The sequence below is a fragment of the Letharia lupina genome (assembly GCF_014066315.1).
Source record: "Letharia lupina isolate WasteWater1 chromosome Unknown contig_13, whole genome shotgun sequence".
NCBI lineage: Eukaryota > Fungi > Ascomycota > Lecanoromycetes > Lecanorales > Parmeliaceae > Letharia > Letharia lupina.
The window spans coordinates 1196860-1217684 of NW_023502982.1; the positions used below are offsets into that span (position 1 = coordinate 1196860).

The window sequence follows — 20825 nt, forward strand, 5'->3', positions numbered from 1 at the left end:
AGATAGGGTTAGGGTTAGGGTTAGAGTATGTACAAGCGAAAAAGCCGTCAAACGCCAAAACCTCCCACCACCAGCACGCAACACAAAACACGCAGCAGTCACCATGGCACTCTACCAACGAGCACCTTATGAGACGGCCAACCGTCAAGACCTGGTCGAAGATGAGTCAGACCGGGAGGAAGAAGCGCTGGTGGAAGACTACAAAGAGCAGGTGCACTTCGACGACGGGATGAGCGAGCTGGACCGTACTGCTTCGTTTGGAGGTGCCGCAGCCGGAGGTGGACCACAGGATATGCAAGCTCAGCTTGCTGCAGCCGCTACGCCTCTGGAGTATGGAGCAGCGCTGGATACGAAGTTCGCGAGCTATGACAATTACTGCAATCTTTTCCACTATATCCTCAACTCAGAGGGGCCTGTGGACCTTGAAGTGCCTACAGTAAGCCTCGTTCCTCCTGCTTCTACATCTGAGCCGCGACTGATGGCGGTTGTAGTACTACTGGGCATGGGACGTAATCGACGAATTCATCTACCAATTCGAATCCTTCTGCCGCTACCGCAACCGCATCGCCCGCACTGAATCCACCAGCGAAGAAGCCCAACTCCTGCGTGATAACCCTAATACCTGGGGCTGCTACTCCGTCCTCAATGTACTCTACTCTCTCATCCAGCGCAGCCAAATCAACGAGCAACTCGATGCCATGAAGCGAAACGAAGATCCCAACCAAGTCGCTGGCGAATACGGCAATAGGCCTCTCTACCGAATGTTGGGCTATTTCTCGATCATAGGATTACTGCGGGTCCATTGCTTACTGGGAGATTTTTCGTTGGCACTGAAGACGCTGGATGACATTGAGTTGAATAAAAAAGCCATGTTCGCACGAGTGATGGCGGCGCATTTCACGACATATTACTATGTGGGGTTCAGCTACATGATGATGCGCCGCTACGCCGATGCCATTCGCATGTTCTCGCATATCCTCGTCTACGTCTCGCGGACCAAGAACTTCCAGAAGAACGCGCAGTACGACTCCGTCTCGAAGAAGAACGATCAGATGTACGGTCTCATTGCCATATGCGTGGCGTTCAATCCTACGAAGCTGGATGATACGATCCATACAGCACTGAGGGAAAAGTATGGTGACCAGCTTGTCAGATTGCAGAGAGGTGGACCTGAGGCTTTGCCGCTCTTTGAAGATTTATTCCGAAGCGCATGCCCGAAATTTATCTCCCCCACACCCCCCGACTTCGACACCCCAGACCTGAACGTCGATCCCGTAGACCACCATTGTAAAATATTCATGGAAGAAGTGAAGAACACAATGTGGTCACCCACCGTCAAGTCATACCTGAAGCTCTACACCACGATGGACCTCAAGAAATTAGCTGGCTTCCTGGATGTCGAGCCTGAAAAATTGAGGAGTTGGCTACTTGTGAATAAGCAGAGGAGCAGGCAGGTGAGATGGAGCGAAGGGGCGCTGTTGGACGGAGAAGTAGTGAATGGCAGTGATTTGGATTACGCGATGCAGGACGATCTGATTCATATCAGCGAGGCGAAGGTGGGAAGGAGGTTGGTAGATTGGTATTTGAGGAATTTGGCGAGGACGTATTAGGGTGGTGGAGGGGGTTATCAAGTCATGAATGGAAAGGAGGTGTTGCTAATATAAGCACGCTGCGAGAAAGGGAAACGCAGGATTGCTGATCAAGGCCTTGATCCACTAAGCATGCCTATGAAGGCATTACCGAGCTGGAAGCTATCCGCAAAGACATGGCCTCCCAACAGATTATTCAAACATACGAAACTATTCTATCAAATAACACAAGAGCCACTACACGAGCCACCCTCGAACAACCTCCTCACTAAAATCCCAGATGCTGGGCACTTTGCCATCTTGACACAGCCTCGCCACTGCAACCCTTTTCTTGCTACCTTCCTATCCGTATCCCCTTGCCATTCCCCTTCCACCTCCCACCTACACCACCTAACACCCCCCCGAGCCCCTCCTCACCTCCTCAATCCACCTGCACATTCCGGAGTCAGTATGACCTCTTCGAAGCAGAACCTGCAGGTTGCGAAACAAGATCGGGGAAGCCTCATGAGTATTTGCTCCCGAGACATATCTTGGGGACCCTCCCATGCCATGGAGTGGAAAGTGCACTTACGCCGTGCTAACCCTGTCCGTCATCTGCGGAAACTCGGTTTCTAGAAGAATGATGGCACTCTTCGCTTCCTCGCCATTGTCGAGCGACTGCAGAATGAAGGCTGTCATGGTGGTGTTCCAGCCGGTGGGCTTTTGGGTGCGTGTGGTGGTTTTGGTGGTGGTGGAGCGGGATGGGGAAGGCATTGCTGGTGAGGAGCAGGTCGGTGAGAGTGTTGGAGGATGGAAGGTTGGTTGGGCAATCTCGAGGTTGTTGATTGTGCTGGCCTGAGATGATTGTGCCCGGTGGATGCCCCAAATTAAAGTGGATTATGATCGTAGTCGTAAGTGAAGTGGAATGGTGGGTGTGCGCTTCGGATAGTGTTAATGATCGTGAGTGATGCTATTGAAGCAACGTAAAATGAGATGCAGGCTCTCAAGTATACTTATATTGTTGAGCTGTCACGGGAAAATTCGAAGCATGGAGAGGGCGTAAAGGCGTGTTGTCTCTTTCTTTTGCCAAGCTGTAAGCAGACCTGGAAAAGTAGGCAACGAGGCTCCAATAGATATTTTGCCTCACACTCAACGGCTTCAGTCTCCGGAAAGGGTGCCTCATTAGATTGTATAGAGAATGAAGGAGGGACAAGGCACCGATTGGGATGCGGGTCTAATGGCTTGGACAAAAAGGCAAATGGCAAATCAAGGCCTTCAGGTTGTGGCCGTTGTTTCAAGGTGACGGGATCCATCTGGGCCACACGACTCGAAATTCGAAGTGCTTCAATATTCCACTTTTTCCTATCTTGCATATCTGATTCCTTCGTCAAGGATCAAGCATTATCCGGATTGAGAACACCAGTACCCGATGCATCCACCTGCCAGCCATGCCAAGCGCTAATCCAGCCCAATTTTTCCAATATGCACCCCTGAGTAAATGCAGAATCATTGTCGCCGGTATGAGGGCGGTTGCAAAGCTTTGGGGTTGAACAACCTAGAAAATGCCGCCAACGAACCAGGTAAAGGACAGTACAGTGACGATGCACATGCCAAACATGAACTTCAGAGCCTGCCGCTCCGTGTCCGATAGCGCAGCGCTGCACACCGCACAGGTCCAATCTATAAAGCCATGAGTCAGTACGCAACCGTGCGGGCGTGTGCTCTCGAAAAGCACTTACCAGATAACGGCGTATACTTCTGCGGGATGTACATGCCGAAAGTGAAGTCATCCGATACACCAAGCTTGCCTGCCGATGCAACCTCTGTAATAGCCTCTTGAGCATCATAGATAACCAGCGTATACGTTTCCGTCAGCAGCGGCGCTGTGCCCGTGATATCCGGCGAAGTATCCCAAACAACACTTCCAGTCTTTTCAAAGCTCGCGTTGCTTTGCAATGTGTATGTCGCGCTATTGGCGCTGCAAGAGATCAAAACATCGACCTTTGAGGGCGTAATCGAGAGGGAGGTGTAGTTCCAGGCAAACGAAACATAGTCGCCTATCTTGTAGTATGTTGTTTGAGCTAGCGCGGAGGGGGTAATCATATTGACACCGCCAGCAGGTAGGACGGGATTGACGCTCTGAGTTGTCGCAGCGGCCTTCTGAGTCCCACTGGCGCTGGCTGCTGCTCCAGACGTTGCGGCCGCTGTATCGCTGGCTTTGGCTGTCTTGGAGGCTGCTGTTCCGCTGGCTGACTTGGACTCTGACTTGGACTCTGACTTGGACTCTGACTTGGACTCTGATTTGGTCGTCTTGGATGCTGCATCGGATGTTTGCGTAGGAGATGCACTCGAAGATGATGAGGACGTATCTGCATGTCAGGTCAACTACCAATCCTAGTACCCCAGCTAGACGGGACCACCAGAGCTCTTACCACTCTTTGAATCGTCTTGCCTCCGTAGGATCAAGCCTTCTATATCTTTGTATGATGGCGGCCATGGCCAAGCTGAGGTGATGGAGGCGAGGAGGAAAAGCGTCAAGAGGACATGGCTGAGTCGAAGTCGTTGGATCATGATGGGCGACGAGCTGAACGAATGAACTTGAACAAATTGACAGACGCCAACACCGAGGGCCCAGAATCAAATTCTTCAACAACGTCTTCTTTCTGATCAAACGTCTCCAAGGGTCAGGACGGTAGTCGACCGAAGTGTGGGGTGTTTATCGTCGCCAATCCCTGATGCCCCTGGGGACTCCGGGGAAAAGAAAAGAGAAGACGGATATTGACAGAGAAACGCCGAATTAGCAAAGCGAATGTTTAGGCAGTGAACGAGTGTTTGCCTGGAGTGGATGATATCTGTACGGGCAGATATTGCTGTTGTTGCTGTTGTTGATGAAGAAGAGGAGGGTGAAGTTGAATGTTTTGGATAGAAGCCTACGCTCGGGAAGGAATCTATTTTTGGTTGACTGGTTGCCACCACTCGACATCCTCGACATCCTTCCCGCCAAGATTACGAGTTCAAGGGAGTATCGGCATCGGCATTGGCCTCGCACAATCATGGAAATAAAATGCATAGGTGCTTTATTGAGCTTGAGCATTCGGTATCTAGGTAATCTATGTCCATGCAGTTGTCCCTCGTTAAAAGAGCGCCTGGTGCAGATGCGACTCCCGTTAAATCGACCTAAAACATATGGGTATCTCAGGTGCTCATGCTTTTGATTTGTATTCATCTTTCAAGACCCAACGCCCTCTCCCTCTGGTACCTCGCTCCAGTTTCGCGATCTCTGTGAGCATCGCCTTGAACTCCGCCGTCTTCTCTGGTGTGTTGCAGTATCGGTTGAAATGATCGATCAACATCTGCGTATGCACTTGCCCTCCTTGAACGACGAGATAGTCTCGTATCATCTTGATAAAATCGGTACCCCCTGGTCCCGAAGCATTGCTGTTTGACGTACTCCCTCTTGAACCAGCGGCGACGCCGATTGCCGCTTGCCTGTTCTGCAAACCTGCTAAAATGCTTGAAGAAGCTGGTCCGCCCCTTCCTCGACCAAGTCCTCGCTGTTGCTGCTCTGGTCTTCCAGCTGTTCCAAATTGGCCAGTCCACGTCGGAGTACCTACTGGTACATCTCTTGCCGCTTCACCTGCTTTCTTCAATTCTTTCGCAGCCTCAGCTGCAACCCTCTTGGCCTCTTTTTCGATCATCTTCGGGTCAGCCGTAATAACCTTCTTGCCATTGACGATCTGATCGTGCTCCAAGGCAGATTGTACCCCAGACTTAGCGAAGATGCCTTCCATGACACGGGCTTCTGAGTTCGCAGCTCCGTTAGAGGCAGCAGCCTTGCGTTCCTCTTCCTCTTCACCGTAGAAGCGCTCCATTGAAGCTACTCCGTTCAAATTGCGGACGGTGAAGGCGTTGTCACCTCCTTGGACAGTACTGGCTGGTGTCGCGCCACTGGTGTCACTGCTTATAACCGGCTCAGCAGGTGGCTCTTCGTTGTCAAATCGTACCTCAGTACCCTTGAAGAGCGTACTGGTCTCGGTAGCAGGCTCGTCAGCTCCACCAAGCGTGAATAAGTCGTGTAGATCCTTCATCTGGAATGTCTGTCGTTGCTTCGGATCCCTCAATATTTTGTTGATGAGGAATTGCTTGAAAAGCTGGCGGTGGTATATCTTCTCTTCGATTGTCCCCGCGGTCATTAGTCGATAGATCATGACCTCTCGTTTCTGACCTAAACGCCAAGCTCTTTCACGCGCCTGGACGTCGGTTGATGGGTTCCAGTCCGGGTCGTAGATGATGACTCGATTGGCTCCAGTAAGATTGATACCAAGGCCCCCCACTTTTGTGGTGAGAAGGAAGACGTGAGCGGCGGGATTGTTGTTGAATTCATCCACTAAGCCCTGCCGAGTGTGAATAGGGGTAGTGCCGTCCATGCGGCGATAGTTGAAGCCTCCTAGAGACCCAATGAACTTCTCAAGGATATCGAGCATGATCCGATGCTGAGCAAAGAGCAAAGTCTTATTCCCCTGCTCTTTCCAGAGCTCCAGCAATGCTTTCACAACTTGCATCTTGCCCGACTTGGCGCCACTACCGTAGTTATAGCCAGGCTTGACGGAAAGAATCTTGTGATCTTGCAGGTCTGGATGGTTGCAAATCTTCCGAAGGATATCAACACCGTACAAGATCTGACGTTTGCCATTCATAACGGCTTTCAGATCATCGGACGCAAGGAAGTTCTCGTATGTGTCACGCTGGAACTTTGTCAGCTTGCAGAAAAGCACCTGCTCGCTCTTCTTAGGCAAATCAGAGGCAACATCAGCTTTGAATCTTTGCAGGAGGTATGGGGATATCGTCTCTTTCAATGTCTCGGCACATTGCATGGCGGTCTGGACTTGAAGATTTGAAGCATTGGCGTACCCACCTTGCCGTATAGGGAACTCGAACTGTTGGCGAAAATTAACCAGGGTACCAAGTCGCATTGGAAAGACAAAATCAAAAAGAGACCACAGTTCCACGAGGTTATTCTGCATAGGCGTGCCTGATAAGATAATACGGTTTGCCGTTCTTAATTCCTTGCAATATATAGTGATAGCGGTATTTGGGTTGCGAATCTTATGCCCTTCGTCAAGCACGGCGTACTCCCAGTCTGTTGGGATCAGAAGCTCCGCGTAACTCTGGAGTCCAGAATAAGTCGTGACTAGGATATGTCCTTCTTGAACTACACGATCCACGATTTTCTTTGCCGATATCTGAGCTTTGGTCAAAGGCTTGCTTCCTATCGATCTTGGAGGTGCCGACATCAGCTCATGTTCTTCCCGAGACTCTCGACCCAGGTCAACCATGCCACTCCCAGAAGTATGGAGGATTGATACACGGAAGGGCGGCCACCAAGTGTGGAATTCATTGACCCATTGCTTCATCACTGTAGCTGGCGCCACAACAATGATGGGTTTCGTAATCTTCTTACTATAGTGCAGCCCGGCCAAGAATGCAATTATCTGTATCGTCTTTCCCAGGCCCATCTCATCACCTACAATACCACCCACTTGTTGCGAATAAAGCTCCCACAACCATTGAACACCGGTCTTCTGGTAATCGAAAAGGGAAGGATATATGTCTCCTGGGATGCGATAACCACCCTCGAACTCAGTATCTGGTGTGACAGGGTGTGGCTGGTGCCATTCCTCTTCTGAGTCGTGGCCATTTTGTGTCTCTGGGATCGCCGGAACATCGTCCATCGGAGTATCGGACTCCGCTACTGAACTCTCGGCTGCTCTGGCTGTGGCTTTCGCTCGTGTCGCGCTCCTCCTGCTGACCCAGCTGCGCAAGCGATTCTGGTATAAGCGTTCATTCCCATCATCGAGGCCATTCAAGTCCTCTTTTTCAATCTCAACCGGAGGCTTCTTTTTCCGCTTGCCTCCAGCTCTCCGTGGAGGCGTCGTGTCCAGGAATGTGGCGTCTTCCGACTCCTCATCAGACTCGAGTTCCGCCTCACCCAGAGCTGCCATCTCGCGATCGTCCAACTCTGGGATATAATTATCCCCTTCATCTTCAGAGGATGCCCCCCTTTCCGCTTTCACCTTCGCTGTAGAGGTCTGCTGTAAACCATTGGTGTGTCCTTCAGCGGGCGACTTCTTCGTGTGCAAACGTCGCCGCTTCCTTGGCCTATCTAAGTCTTCTGGCACCTCAAGAGGAGACTCATCCTCCTCATCTTCCCTGAAGCCAGGTTGAAGTAGGTTGCGGTGGGACAGTTTCTCCGTGGTCTGGGGCGTATCATCGCCAATTTTAGTTTCAGCTTCCTCTTCCTCAGCACCCAAGAGTACACCTTGAAGGGTAGAATCATCACGGCTGAGTGTCTTCCCGGGCAATTTAGAGAATGGAGTTATTTTTCCTGTTCGGATGAGAAAATCTCGCTGGCTTTCATTCGGCATTCTTCGATTCCCTGCTTCCTCGTCAGGGTGAACGTCATCATGGACTTCATCTGCGTGTCTCTCATCAATGCGTGCCTGTATTTGCTCGAGATCACTCGTGAAAGCCCTGATACTAGCTTCAAGATGTGAGATCTCCGCATTGAGACGTGTAGCCGTAGCCGACCCCGTAGGACGCCCTCTACGTTCGCGAAGTCTCCGAACTTGACTTTCTAGCTTTTCCTTGTCTCCCCGAGTCTTCTCCAGACGCTTCTTGTCCCTCTCATCCGCTTGCTCGGTGAGCAACTGGTCTGCTTGACGACCGATATCCCGCTCGAGGTCATCTTGATCCCTCACTTCTGTGGCAAGCTCTTTCAAACGACTAGCTTCGTCTTCGCCCAAAGTGTCCCCCCGTACGAGGCTTGGCTGAGATGTTTCAAAGCTTCCTTCAGCTGGGTGACTACTATCCTGCACATCCTTCCTGTCGTCGCCGTTTGTAGGCTGCTTGGATGGGTCCATATTTGATCAGATCCGAGGATCAAAGCTTACATTCACGGTTGTAAATTGCTGGCATGCTAGCGGATTGGTGAAGCTTTGCGGAAGTCAAGGATGGCTGAACGGGCCCATTCGTTGACCTCTTTGCTATAGTTTTCCTAGTTCACTTCCTCGTCTCACACCTGCATAGATTGTGCCTTCAAAATGAAAGGGAGTGTAGCACCAACTGTACGGCGGTGAGCGTATCAACATTCTGATGCTCAATAGACTAGAAGCACGATAGCCTAGAAGTGAATGATATCATTTAGGAACTCGTTGCTTCGCAGGACAAATTCAAACAATAATACTCTTACGTAGTGAATGCCGTCGCAACGGGAAGTTCCGCGCCCAAGGGAAAGCCCTGCCGCGACCATCGTCCAGTGTTCAGATCACTTACCTTAGCTCACGCTTCAGCGTAACAACTCCCTCTCTATGTATGGGATCGTGTCACTTTTGCCTGTTCGTGGATGTACTTAGGGTTCTGAATATCCACCAGGGAGTCAGGCAGGCCGATCGCCAAGGGCTGCTTGCATAGCTCTAGCCTAAGCCACTATCCAACGTCGGGCAGGGGCACTTCGAAAAGCAGCAGGCCTCAGGCGCTCATGCTTCGACCCCCCACATTGAAACCCCGAGCAAGTAAACGCTCTTGAAGACGTCTGGGACCTGCTTTGCTTTTTGGTCGCCGTCATCGTTGCCTTCTAGCGTCACAGGACAGGCCAGCTTCTCGCCCAAGAAGGAAGGCCAATTGCTGCTCAACGATACACGAAGTACGATACTCGCCGGGGTGTCTCACGACCTTTCAGCAGGCGCTACGATGGATCAGAACTGGCAGCCTTACACGGATGTGGCAGCAGCGAGCCGACAGGGACGATACCCACAAACAACAGGACAGCAACCAGCGAATGGTTCGGCGCAGCATCAGCCGCAGTCTGGATATAGCTATGAAGCTTATCAAACTCCTTCGGTACCTTCTCAACCACAGTCAATGGCTGTGTCGCCTATCGGGACTCCTCGTACGCGTGCCTATTCTGGAGACGGAGATGTTGCAATGGAAGATGCGGATCCCTACAATAGGATGAAGTACCCTTCAAGGCCTACTCATTCGCAACGCCCCTCTTCACAGTACTTGGGACAAGAGGATTCTTCCGCCGCAAGGAGGTATTCACCAATGAAGGCACTCTCACCTTCTTCACCTTACGCTCCGAGCTCCCAGCAATCGAGTCAAAGCCCATATGGACACTATCCATCACAAAGCACTTCGGCGCGACAATCCCCAACGCGCTCGAACCACTACTCTACTCCATCTCAATCGTACTATTCGACACCCAGTGAGTCACTAAGCATGCCAAGCCACCCCTCTCCCCGTCAATTTTTTTGCCATGATGCTAATCGTGCTCTAGCATCTTCTAGGCAACCACCCTTACAGCTTCCTCCCATCCACCCAAATTCTGACACCACTGACCAATTCTATCCGAACTCTGCAACAGCGCAATTGAATGCTGTTTTCGGCCGGGAGACAAAGTCACCGCGGCAAATGCGGCCAGTCCACCCTGGCACGGCAGACATGCCACGAGGACCAGTGCCGAGATTTAATAAGTTAGAGTCTGTGCAGGACCTTCAGCCTAGGGTCAATCCGCAGCCTGCTTTTCGGCGAGCAAATCCAGAGGGCGGTTTCATTAGCGTAAGCTTGCTTGATCGATAGAATTATCTACTATCACTGACAGTTCTGGCCTTAGCCTTTGCAAGCATTGACCACTCATTTGCCCTCGACATATCGGATATGCAACCCAGCTTTCAAATACGAGTCATCCAGAAACCCACGAAGAGTCCTTACTAAGCCGAGCAAAGGCGTCAAGAACGACGGGTACGACAACGAAGACAGTGACTATATCTTGTTTGTCAATGATATACTTGGCAATGAAGAGAACGGGCACAGGTAAGTTCTGTAATCCAAAAGTGCGCGTCGGGTCTTGTTAGTGATGCGCTGCTCTAGGAATAGGTATCTCATACTTGATGTTCTTGGCCAAGGTACCTTTGGACAGGTGGTGAAATGCCAGAACCTGAAAACCCAGGAAGTAGTTGCGGTGAAGGTTGTTAAGAATAGAACAGCATACTTCAATCAAAGCATGATGGAGGTCTCAGTGCTGGACTTGGTAAATCCATACAAACGTTCAATTTAAATAGACGACTGATTGGTTACGCAGCTCAACGGCAAGTTGGATAAGAATGACGACCATCACCTCCTACGACTGAAGGACACCTTTATTCATCGGCAGCATCTGTGTTTAGTCTTTGAGCTGCTCAGCGTGAATCTTTACGAGTTGATCAAACAGAACCAATTCCGCGGATTGAGCACAACACTAGTGAGGGTGTTTGCACAGCAGCTCTTGAATGGATTGGGTCTGCTCAACAAAGCAAGGCTCATACATTGTGACCTCAAGCCGGAAAATATCCTTCTTAAGAACCTGGAAAGTCCGGTCATCAAGATCATCGATTTCGGCTCAGCTTGCGATGAGAGACAGACAGTTTACACTTACATCCAGTCACGATTCTACCGGTCACCAGAAGTCCTCCTAGGACTACCGTACTCCTCAGCGATCGACATGTGGTCGCTGGGCTGTATTGTGGTGGAGCTTTTCCTGGGCCTTCCCTTGTTCCCAGGTTCGTCTGAGTACAATCAGGTATCTCGGATAACGGAGATGCTTGGTCTCGCCCCAACATGGATGCTGGAGATGGGGAAGCAATCGGGAGAATTCTTCGAAAAGACTCATGATGATTTTGGGAGACGTACGTACCGGCTCAAGCCAATGGAGCAGTATTCTCGAGAGCACGGTTCGAAGGAGCAGCCAAGCAAGAAGTATTTCCAAGCGACGACCTTGCCAGAGATCATACGGAGCTATGCGATGCCAAGGAAAAATATGAAGCCTGCAGAGATTGAACGAGGTACGTGCTTACTGATATGATAGTCTGCAAAACTGACTTTGCCTAGAAATGACTAATCGCCATGCTTTCATCGACTTCGTGCGCGGCTTACTCAACATAAACCCGCTCGAACGGTGGTCTCCCCAGCAAGCGAAGCTGCATCCATTCATTACGCAGCAAAAGTTCACCGGACCCTTTGTTCCGCCAATGAATTTGAAGTCCTCTTCTATTACGAAATCACCGGCTCCTGGAGTGCAGCAACAGCAGCAGGCCGAAGCTGTTAGCAAACAGCGAGCTCAAGCGGCTCAGGCACAAGCTCAGGCACAGGCACAGGCCCAAGCACAGGCCCAAGCACAAGCGCAGTCGGCAGCCCAGAACGCGTACGTGGCCAACATGCAGATGAGCCAGTACACGCAAAGTCCGCTTGGTCAAGCACCTCCAGCGTACAACAACATGTACACACCTCAACAAGGAGCACCTCCAGCTTACACTGCGGCCTCAGCTACCTTTGGTCAGCAGATGGGCATGATGCAACAAACACCCAGCCAGATCGCCCCAGCGCAATACACTCCTCAACAGAACCTGTATGCGCAAGCTGCAACCAGAGCAGGTCGGCAACGCGCCTCCACCATGGACCAACAGCAAGGCGGAATACCACAATCGATCCAAAGGGTGGCGAGCCACCTTGATCCGAACGCGCCAATCAGGTTGCAGCCAAGTCCCGCGTATTATCCTCCACCGCCAGATGGATATGTCGATCCAAATGCCGCGAATGCCAGGAGGAGGGGGAGCCGTGCAGCGAGCGGCCGGAACAGAAATTTCATACAGACTTTAGAAGATCGGACCATGGAGGAGGGATTTGTTAACCAGTCACAATGGCACTGAATGGGGACATAACATCTACTATACTGATGTTGTATTTAGACAGAGAGATTTACGGCCATTCCGCCATACAAATGGACATGGGATAATCGGGTGCGATTAGAGGGTTCGTGGCAATCATAAGGCCACAATCTGGACGAGGGCAACTCGCTAATAGCACCACTGCTCAATGATGCAAGCTACCTTTAAGACGCTCTGGCAATCGATGGCCGCAGCCGATACGCTCCCTGCCTTTGAAAAAATTCGACAAGCACCAGAATGGCTGCTTCACTACAGCACTACCGATCGCGTCCTACAGATGCGATACAATACACGCCGTACGTTACAACATCCCTTGTCTTGGCTGGGAAAGGGACTGCTGAGCAATGGAGACACGAGACGTTGAACCTCTCGCTTTGGGCTTTCAGCATTCTCTGGGCGATAGGCGTGACGATCCTATGGATGTATGTACGAATTAGGGCAGCAGGCCTGAGAATGAATTAGATTTAGTTCCTACCGAGGGAGGTGGGTGATTTATCTCTAAGACAATCCAGAACAGTGGGGACGAACCGGCTCTTTACCACAGTTCAATGCCCTTAACTACCAACGCAGGACCCAATCAGTTGTCTTTCTTGTCAAGGGAGCTCAGGTTGACACTGCCTGAGGGTGTGGAACCCCTGATTGACTCAATTCTGCTGTCTCAGTATCGAAAAAGTCCATTGGCTTGGAGAACCTACCAATCATCCATGGCCTCGTCTTCATGTTCCCTGTTCTCATCTTCTGAATCATCCGAATACTGTATGTTACCTGCATCCCCATTAGTGAATAAGCATACGTAGGGTCGAATGGCCTCCTGACCCTCACGGATATTAAGGAGTGAAGATATGAATATGACTGTAAGATGCGTATGCAGAGGACAGAAGAAACAAGATGATAGCTAGCGCTCACATCAGCGCTAGTCCTCGTTCGGTCTCTCATATCAAGGCTAGCCCAGGTACATCTTCAAGGACATCTTCATGGCTGGCGAGCCGACGTAGTGATTCATATGTATTTGAACGTAGTCCTAACTCTCTGAGAAGAGTGCAAAGACCCCTCACACAAGAAATAAGAGCCGCTCACGGGCGCCATCGAAAAGAAGTCTCAAGCTATTACCCATAGTCTCTTCTTTCTGAGCAATTTGTTCATACGCAGAGGGGAGATCTGGTCCATCGTAGTATGGAATTATATGCGAAGGTTCGTCCACTCAAAGGCGGGGATCTCACGCTTCATCCTGATGTCACCTGGGCCTCAATTGGAGGTGATGAACTGGTTGTACTCTATAGCAAATGCCCAAAACTGTTCCTCCGCTGGCGAGACTTCTATTGGGCAGTAGTAAGAAAACGTACCAAATAGCGGCCATGCAAAGCTCTCCAACCACAAGAGGCGTATGAGACGGAAGCTAACAGTGAAATAGACCGTTGATGGCAGAAAACGAGGACATCTCTTCACTGATCTAAATGACTTCACTCCAAGTTGATGTAAACCAAACCCAGGCTTGCGAGGACTGAGAATTAGAGTGAAGTCCAACGGAGATACTACCTACTGTGAGTCAGGTAGATCGCACATTGATGCGATGGAATCTCTGCGCCAGATGTCTTCAACTTCCACATGGTGCTTAGATCTCATTACTCATGTACAGGAGGATGCGATCAGAAGTGCGGCAGAAATGCAGTCCAGCTGACAGACTCGTACGCACTTGGCGGCAAAGCCCGAAGGTTAATGAAATCCTCGACGATGACATGATCTCTGGAGAGGCAATCCACTATGCAGCAACCCAGTATAGGTAGGATGGCCTTCAATGTAATATCTTGCACAACGTCGTGTGGGTATGGCTTGTTCTTCAGCGGGCCAAGGAACTTCTCAATGCGGCAAGTCAAGCAGAAACGTGCTTGGGCCCATCGTTCTGGCGTCGCAATGAAGCTTCGTGTACTCCTCTGGATGATGACCGGCGCTCCTTGTTCGAATGACTGCCGGTATCTCCCAGGCGTAAATATGCATGATTCAGTAGGTCAGAATAGCGCATATGATACCTGGAGTTGTGATATGCCACAGTAGCTTCTCAGTATGGGTTGGAAACCTGAAGTTCCATCCACTGATATGGACTGCAGCATAGCCGTTTCGGGATAGGAAGAGTATACACATGGTGGTATTGGGAAGAGGAGGGTAGTAACCGTCTGGGAATCTTTCGATAGGCCGCTGCGTGGAAGCAAAGGTGATATTAAAGAACTACCTGAGAACGCCCATTCAGTATGACCAGTATAGAGTCCATGACCAGTCCTCACGCCAAACAACATCCAGAGGAGTTCTCCTGTACGGCGCTTTTGCTCGGTCACCAGCATCGAGGAGAATTTGTCGAATGGTGGCATTAGGTTTGATGACAACGGCCCTTCCAATGTCGACTGGCTTGTAGTACCAGAAGTAGTATGTTCCCAGGGTACATATGATGAAGCCAATAGTTGCCAGCTCTAAACTTGTGATTGCAAGGTGCTGAAACGCCCTGCCGACGGCTGCAATTACCAAGATATTCGAAGTACTGTTATAAGACGAACGAGAGTATCGACTTTGTTTCTTTCCTTGATGAGATCCTGCTCGATACCCACATCTAAGTAGGGCACGTACTTATTGACAACGAGATAGTGGATACCCATAATGCTTGAATTTGTCAACCGAGCCACGCGCGGAGCACCATTGCCATATGGCAATCTGGAAGGTGAATTGAGGTCCTAGAAAGGTTAAGCAGGCCATAAGAGATTTGCGGTAACTAGGCTTCTATCTGCCGAAAGATGCTGGGAAGACATTGAGACATAGGGTTGTCCGGCTGCAGAGGACAAGTGTCACGCAACTGCTGACCAAGATCTCGTACGTTCCTCGGCCACTTGGTGAAGAGGTCCAGCCTTGCAGAGGTAGATGGTGAGTTGAATTTAGGAGTACACAATGTGGTCTAGCAGACCATGCGGTAGAGTGGGGATGATGTATGGATGGTCCATACACAAGTAAAGGGCAAAAAGTAGATTTCTATGGCCTGATCTAGCAGCATAAAGAAGAACACTGTCACACATAAGCGAGTCCAGAAGCTTGGAAGGAATCAGTAAAGATGCATGACGCCGGATGGACTCCACAACAGGTTTCTTTAGCGCACGCTGCATGAATGACCCGAGCACGTCTGGTACGGAATATTATGCCGCTTCATATTTCGTTCAAACGGATAGCTACAGCCTCCATCTTCGGGCCAGGCATGCTCGAGAAATTCCATCCCATGTCCATCGCAGCATGCTCAATTGAACAATTACTCTGAGGCAGAGCGAAGACTGAGCGATAGAGCTGGCCGTACTTCTGCGCAGACGCCCAACCAGGTTTTGCAGAGAGACCTGAAGGGTGGTCTTCATGGCTTCATCCTTCATGCGCCATCAAAGAGAGATAGCTGCTGGTGTAGGGCGGCACATGGACGGGATTGGCCAAGCTCAATTTAAATCTACGGAGCGGGAAGACCAACAGGAGCGAGGAGCCGAACATACGCGCGCACTGATCCCCTGCATATTTAATATTGCTCCCCAAAGTTCTCCAATGATAAAAAAGGTGATTGATCTCGGAGGCTTGTTGTCTCGACAGGATTTGAGGTCCTCTAGCCCCGACACTGATATTCTCCTCTTAAATCTCGAGCTTGCTAGATGTCATGCTGCTCCCGCTATTGAATGCCAATCCACTATACCCATGTATATAATGCTCCGTTTAAAGGCGTTGTGCCTTCATTGATGTGCTTGTCAGTGGTTCGGTCATCTTATCCTGCCTAGCATCCGACCCTATCGACACTGTTTTTCTATATGTCTACACTTTTGTAATCCATAGCTCTGTGATTCCGAAGAGTTTAATTATATATTCCAGTCATTTTCAACGAGCAGAGCCTATCGGTCGCTGGCCTTCACGCCATCACTGCGCACTCATGGAAAGCCACAATGATGCGGTGAAAATCATTGCTGCTCAAGTCCGAGCGTTCAACGCACGAAAGGAACCGTTCCGCATTTATCATGGGTCCACGAACTGCACCCGTACGTCTCGGCGTCAGCGAGATCAGATGGTTGACATCAGCAGCCTGAACCATGTCCTCCAAGTCGACACCCAGGCCAACTTTGCTCTGGTGGAACCCAATGTATCTATGGATGTGCTGATAGAAGCAACGCTCCGTCATGGCCTAGTGCCGCCAGTGGTCATGGAGTTCCCCGGTATAACAGCTGGTGGCGGTTTTGCTGGTACCGCTGGTGAAAGCAGCTCCTTCCGATATGGCTTCTTCGATAGGATCGTTAGCTGGATCGAGATTGTACTCGCAACCGGTGAGGTGGAGACTGCCTCCACTGTCCTGAGATCGGATCTTCTCTATGGCGCTGCAGCCGCTTTTGGTACTTTGGGGATAACAACCCTGCTCAAGATTGAACTGAAAGAGGCGAAGACATACGTGGAGCTCAGCTATTTCCCAGTCAACAGCAGATCTGAAGCATTAGAGAAATTCAAACAAATCGCCAGGGACCCCGCGATAGACTATGTGGACGGAATCCTCTTCGCCTCCAATGCCGGTGTAGTATGCTCAGGGCGGTTGACCAGCGAAGCATGCGGTAACGTCCAGGGTTTCGCCCGTCCAAGTGATCCATGGTTCTATCTCCATGCTCAAAAGCTCGTCGAACGGTCATCTAACCCGACCGTAGAATCGATTCCTTTGGTCGACTATCTCTTCCGTTACGACCGTGGCGCGTTTTGGATGGGATTCTACGCCTTCAAGTATTTCCTCGTTCCATTCAATCGCATCGGACGCTGGGTTCTGGATCATTTCATGCACACCCGAGTAATGTATCATGCGCTTCACAAGAGCGGCCTCTCAACAAAGTACATAATTCAAGACGTTGTTGTACCGTATGTGACTGCCCACGATTTCTACAAGTACGTCGACGAGACTTTAGGCTTTTACCCACTCTGGCTTTGCCCTGTCCATCAGAGGGGACAGTCACAACAGGCTCCACAAGGACCGCTTGCCGAAAAGCCTAAGCCTAATGACCCAGAGATGCTCCTCAATTTTGGCGTTTGGGGCCCCGGGCCCAGCAATCGGCGCGCCTTCGTCGAGACCAATAGGAAGTTGGAACACAAAATCCAAGAACTCGAGGGTAGAAAGTGGCTTTATGCCCACACATACAATACAGAAGAAGAATTTTGGGAAATGTATGATCGCAAAAGTTATGATGCTCTGCGGGCCAAGTATCAAGCTGCTTACTTACCAAATATATATGAGAAAGTCAAGGTTGATGTTGAAGGAGAGGAGAAGGGGATGAGGGACTCTTGGGTAGTCTACCTGCTGGCTTTTTTCTGGAGTATCTGGCCGCTGGGTGGGCTGTATGGTCTTTACAACGCAACCTTTGGTGGAGATTATCTGCTGACTCGTGATGTCTGGTGGAATGGGGTCCAGCAACTGAAAAGATAATTGTCCAAAGTATCATCCGCTTCTGCTCTGTTGGAAAATTTGCACATAGACATAGAATAATGCCTCTAACGCTGTAGCATAGCGGGCTGACTCGAGCCTGAAGTTCAGGGCACCAGGGCTGACTCGTAGCCGAAGAATTCTTGCTTACTAATCAATGGCAGTCGCGCACCGAATTTCAACAGCTCAACAATTGAGCTTTTGGATAAGTACCGCAAAGTTCTACCACCTAATCTATATTCGCCCATTTACATATCTGCCAAGATGTCTCGATTCTTCACACAAGGCGATAGCTCCAGCGAGAGCAGCTCCTCAGACGAGGAGGAGCTCTACAGCGAGGAAGAAGGCGCGCAAAAGTCCGAAGAAGAATCAAGTGAGGAAGAAGAAGCATCGGAGGAGGAGGCGTCGTCATCCTCGGACGAAGGGGGGAAGTCCGGGGTCTCCAAATTTCTGCGAGATGTGGCCTCGAGTGATGAGAGCGAAGATGAGGACAAAGTGACGGTCGTCAAGAGTGCGAAAGATAAAAGACTGGAGGAACTGGAAGGCGTGGTAAAGGTCATCGACAATGCGTCTAAGATTGGTGACTGGAGCACAATAGCAACTGGTAAGCACACATATTGCTAGATCTACAATTTGAAGGCTGCTAATACTGGTCCTCTACAGAATTCGACAAGCTCAACAGGCAGGTCACGAAGATAACGGCTTCGGAGAAAGCGCCAAAAGTCTACGTCAAGACTATATCCGATTTAGAAGATCTCATGAATGAAGCGATTGCAAAGCAAAAGGTCTCGACGAAGAAGATGAACGCTACAAACGCTAGGGGGCTTAATGTCATGAAGCAAAAGATCAAGAGAAACAACAAAGACTACACTACCGAAATCGAGAAGTATCGGGAGGACAAGTTTGATTACATGATGTCAGAGGAAGAAGAGGAGGTCGTGCCTGTCGAAAAGACGAAAAAGTCAAAGGTGTCATACGCAGAGGGAATCGATGCTGGAGATGATGAGGGCTTCTCGACCGTAGGCCGAGGAGGTAAAACGCTACAATATACCCCCGAAAGTATTTTGAAGCATCTTCGATCAATTGTGGAGTCTCGAGGGAAGAAGAATACAGACCGGACAGAGCAGATCAGAATAATGGAGAAGCTGCTAGAGGTCGCCGACACGCCGTATCGCACCATTCGAGTCCTTCTCACCGTAATAGCAACCCGTTTCGATTTGACTACCGGCTCGACGGCGACTTTCATGTCTCAAGAAAACTGGAAATCCGCCGAGCATGAGTTTGGCAAACTTCTCGAAACACTAGAAGCGAATCGAAACTTGGTCGTGGTTGAGAACGCCGAGGAGTGGGATGATGACGAGAAGCCACCGCACCCTGCACCAGGAGAGAAGCTCAAGATTCCTGGAAGCGTCGTATCAGTAGTTGAGCGTCTGGATGACGAGCTCACGCGGTCACTGCAGCACATCGATCCTCATACGGCTGAATACATAGAAAGATTGCAAGATGAGCAAGCTCTCTACACCGATATCCTGCGGGCTTTGCTCTACGTCGAAAATCTGAAACGGGATGAAAAGCTTGAACAGTCCGACGATGCTGCGAACAGGGTCGTGATGAGGCGGTTGGAGCACGTATATTTTAAGGTACGTTGTATCTATCTACTTGATATCACAGGTGCTGAAAATGTATCAATAGCCTGCGCAAGTCGTGCACATCCTCGAAGAAAATGCTTGGAAAGCAATACCGTCCCAACTCGATTCATCTATCACTCCTCGTGCCAATGATGCAGACATAGATTCCCTGGTCCAGACATTAAGCACATATCTTTTCAAACACAGCGCGGATATCATTCGCGCAAGAGCCTACCTTTGCCAGGTCTACTACTTTGCGCTGCACGACCACTATTACAAGGCTCGAGATATGCTGTTAATGTCTCACTTGCAAGAAACGATCGCAAACTTCCCCATCAATACACAAATTCTGTTCAACCGTACTTTGGTGCAAGTTGGTCTCTGCGCTTTCAGGGCAGACCTAGTCTACGAGTCACAAAATACCCTTCAAGAAATTTGCGGTAGCGGACGCCAAAAAGAGCTTCTCGCCCAAGGCGTCATGATCCAGAGATACTCGCAAGTAACACCAGAACAAGAGCGACTCGAGAGGCAACGACAACTACCCTTCCACATGCATATCAATCTTGAGCTGCTTGAGTGTGTCTACCTGACATGCTCGATGCTGTTGGAGATCCCTCTGCTGGCGCAGACCGGTTCGTCACCAGACGTCAAGAAACGAATCATCAGCAAGACGTACCGCCGTCTCTTAGAATTTCACGAGCGCCAGATCTTTACTGGACCGCCTGAAAACACTCGAGACCACGTCATGCAAGCCTCAAGAGCGCTAGCTGCTGGCGAGTGGAAGAAGTCTGCTGAGCTCATCAACTCAATTAAGATCTGGGAATTGATGGCCGAGCCAGAAAAGATCAAGGACATGCTGTCAGCCCAAATACAAGAAGAAGGCTTGAGGACGTATCTTTTCACATACGCTCCATTCTACGACACCTTGGCAGTTGGCACACTAGCCTCGATGTTCGAGCTTTCAGAGAGAAAGGTTGCTGCCGTCGTGAGCAAGATGATCTCGCATGAGGAGCTGGCAGCAGCTCTTGATCAAGTCAATAGCGCCATCATTTTCCGAAAAGGCGTTGAACTGTCGAGACTGCAAAGCCTAGCTCTTACGCTCAGTGACAAGGCTAGTGGTCTGATAGAAGCAAACGAGCGGACTTTAGAACAAAGGACACAGGGTACAGCTAATGCTTTCGAGCGACAAGGTGGCCAAGGCGGTAGGGGCGGACGTGGTGGGAGAGGGAGAGGTGGAGGCCAAAGAGGAGACCGTGGCGGTTCCAGAGCTCGAGGTGGACAGCAATTCGGTGGTGGTGCTCTTGGTGGTGCAATCAAAGCTTAAAACGGTTTGCATTCCTTCATATCTTGCTGCGGAAACAGAGGAATGAGTCCATACATGTATTCATTCAAATGAGTACTGGCGCTGTGC

At 50.2% G+C, this 20825-nt stretch overlaps 6 protein-coding genes across 6 annotated transcripts; 4 read left to right on the forward strand and 2 right to left on the reverse strand.

The window, feature by feature from the left end:
• Window positions 1-103: 103 nt before the first annotated feature.
• Window positions 104-1610, forward strand: HO133_001774 (uncharacterized protein; the record flags this gene model as incomplete). The annotated part of the gene is made up of 2 exons (XM_037292702.1): window positions 104-436; window positions 492-1610. 2 exons carry the CDS (start codon window positions 104-106, stop codon window positions 1608-1610), a joined length of 1452 nt encoding a protein of 483 aa, XP_037151241.1.
• Window positions 1611-3123: 1513 nt separating this feature from the next.
• Window positions 3124-4139, reverse strand: HO133_001775 (uncharacterized protein; the record flags this gene model as incomplete). Its single annotated transcript, XM_037292703.1, has 3 exons — window positions 3124-3248; window positions 3308-3937; window positions 4001-4139. 3 exons carry the CDS (start codon window positions 4137-4139, stop codon window positions 3124-3126), a joined length of 894 nt encoding a protein of 297 aa, XP_037151242.1.
• A 632-nt stretch (window positions 4140-4771) lies between these two features.
• On the reverse strand, window positions 4772-8488 carry HO133_001776 (uncharacterized protein; the record flags this gene model as incomplete). The annotated part of the gene is made up of 1 exon (XM_037292704.1): window positions 4772-8488. The coding sequence occupies one exon, from the start codon at window positions 8486-8488 to the stop codon at window positions 4772-4774; it is 3717 nt and encodes a 1238-aa protein (XP_037151243.1).
• An 829-nt stretch (window positions 8489-9317) lies between these two features.
• Window positions 9318-12310, forward strand: HO133_001777 (uncharacterized protein; the record flags this gene model as incomplete). Its single annotated transcript, XM_037292705.1, has 6 exons — window positions 9318-9831; window positions 9904-10184; window positions 10240-10439; window positions 10497-10656; window positions 10708-11446; window positions 11493-12310. The coding sequence occupies 6 exons, from the start codon at window positions 9318-9320 to the stop codon at window positions 12308-12310; spliced, it is 2712 nt and encodes a 903-aa protein (XP_037151244.1).
• Window positions 12311-16265: 3955 nt separating this feature from the next.
• HO133_001778 (uncharacterized protein) lies at window positions 16266-17789 on the forward strand (the record flags this gene model as incomplete). The annotated part of the gene is made up of 1 exon (XM_037292706.1): window positions 16266-17789. The coding sequence occupies one exon, from the start codon at window positions 16266-16268 to the stop codon at window positions 17787-17789; it is 1524 nt and encodes a 507-aa protein (XP_037151245.1).
• Window positions 17790-18050: 261 nt separating this feature from the next.
• HO133_001779 (uncharacterized protein) lies at window positions 18051-20738 on the forward strand (the record flags this gene model as incomplete). Its single annotated transcript, XM_037292707.1, has 3 exons — window positions 18051-18390; window positions 18450-19426; window positions 19479-20738. The coding sequence occupies 3 exons, from the start codon at window positions 18051-18053 to the stop codon at window positions 20736-20738; spliced, it is 2577 nt and encodes an 858-aa protein (XP_037151246.1).
• Window positions 20739-20825: the final 87 nt, after the last annotated feature.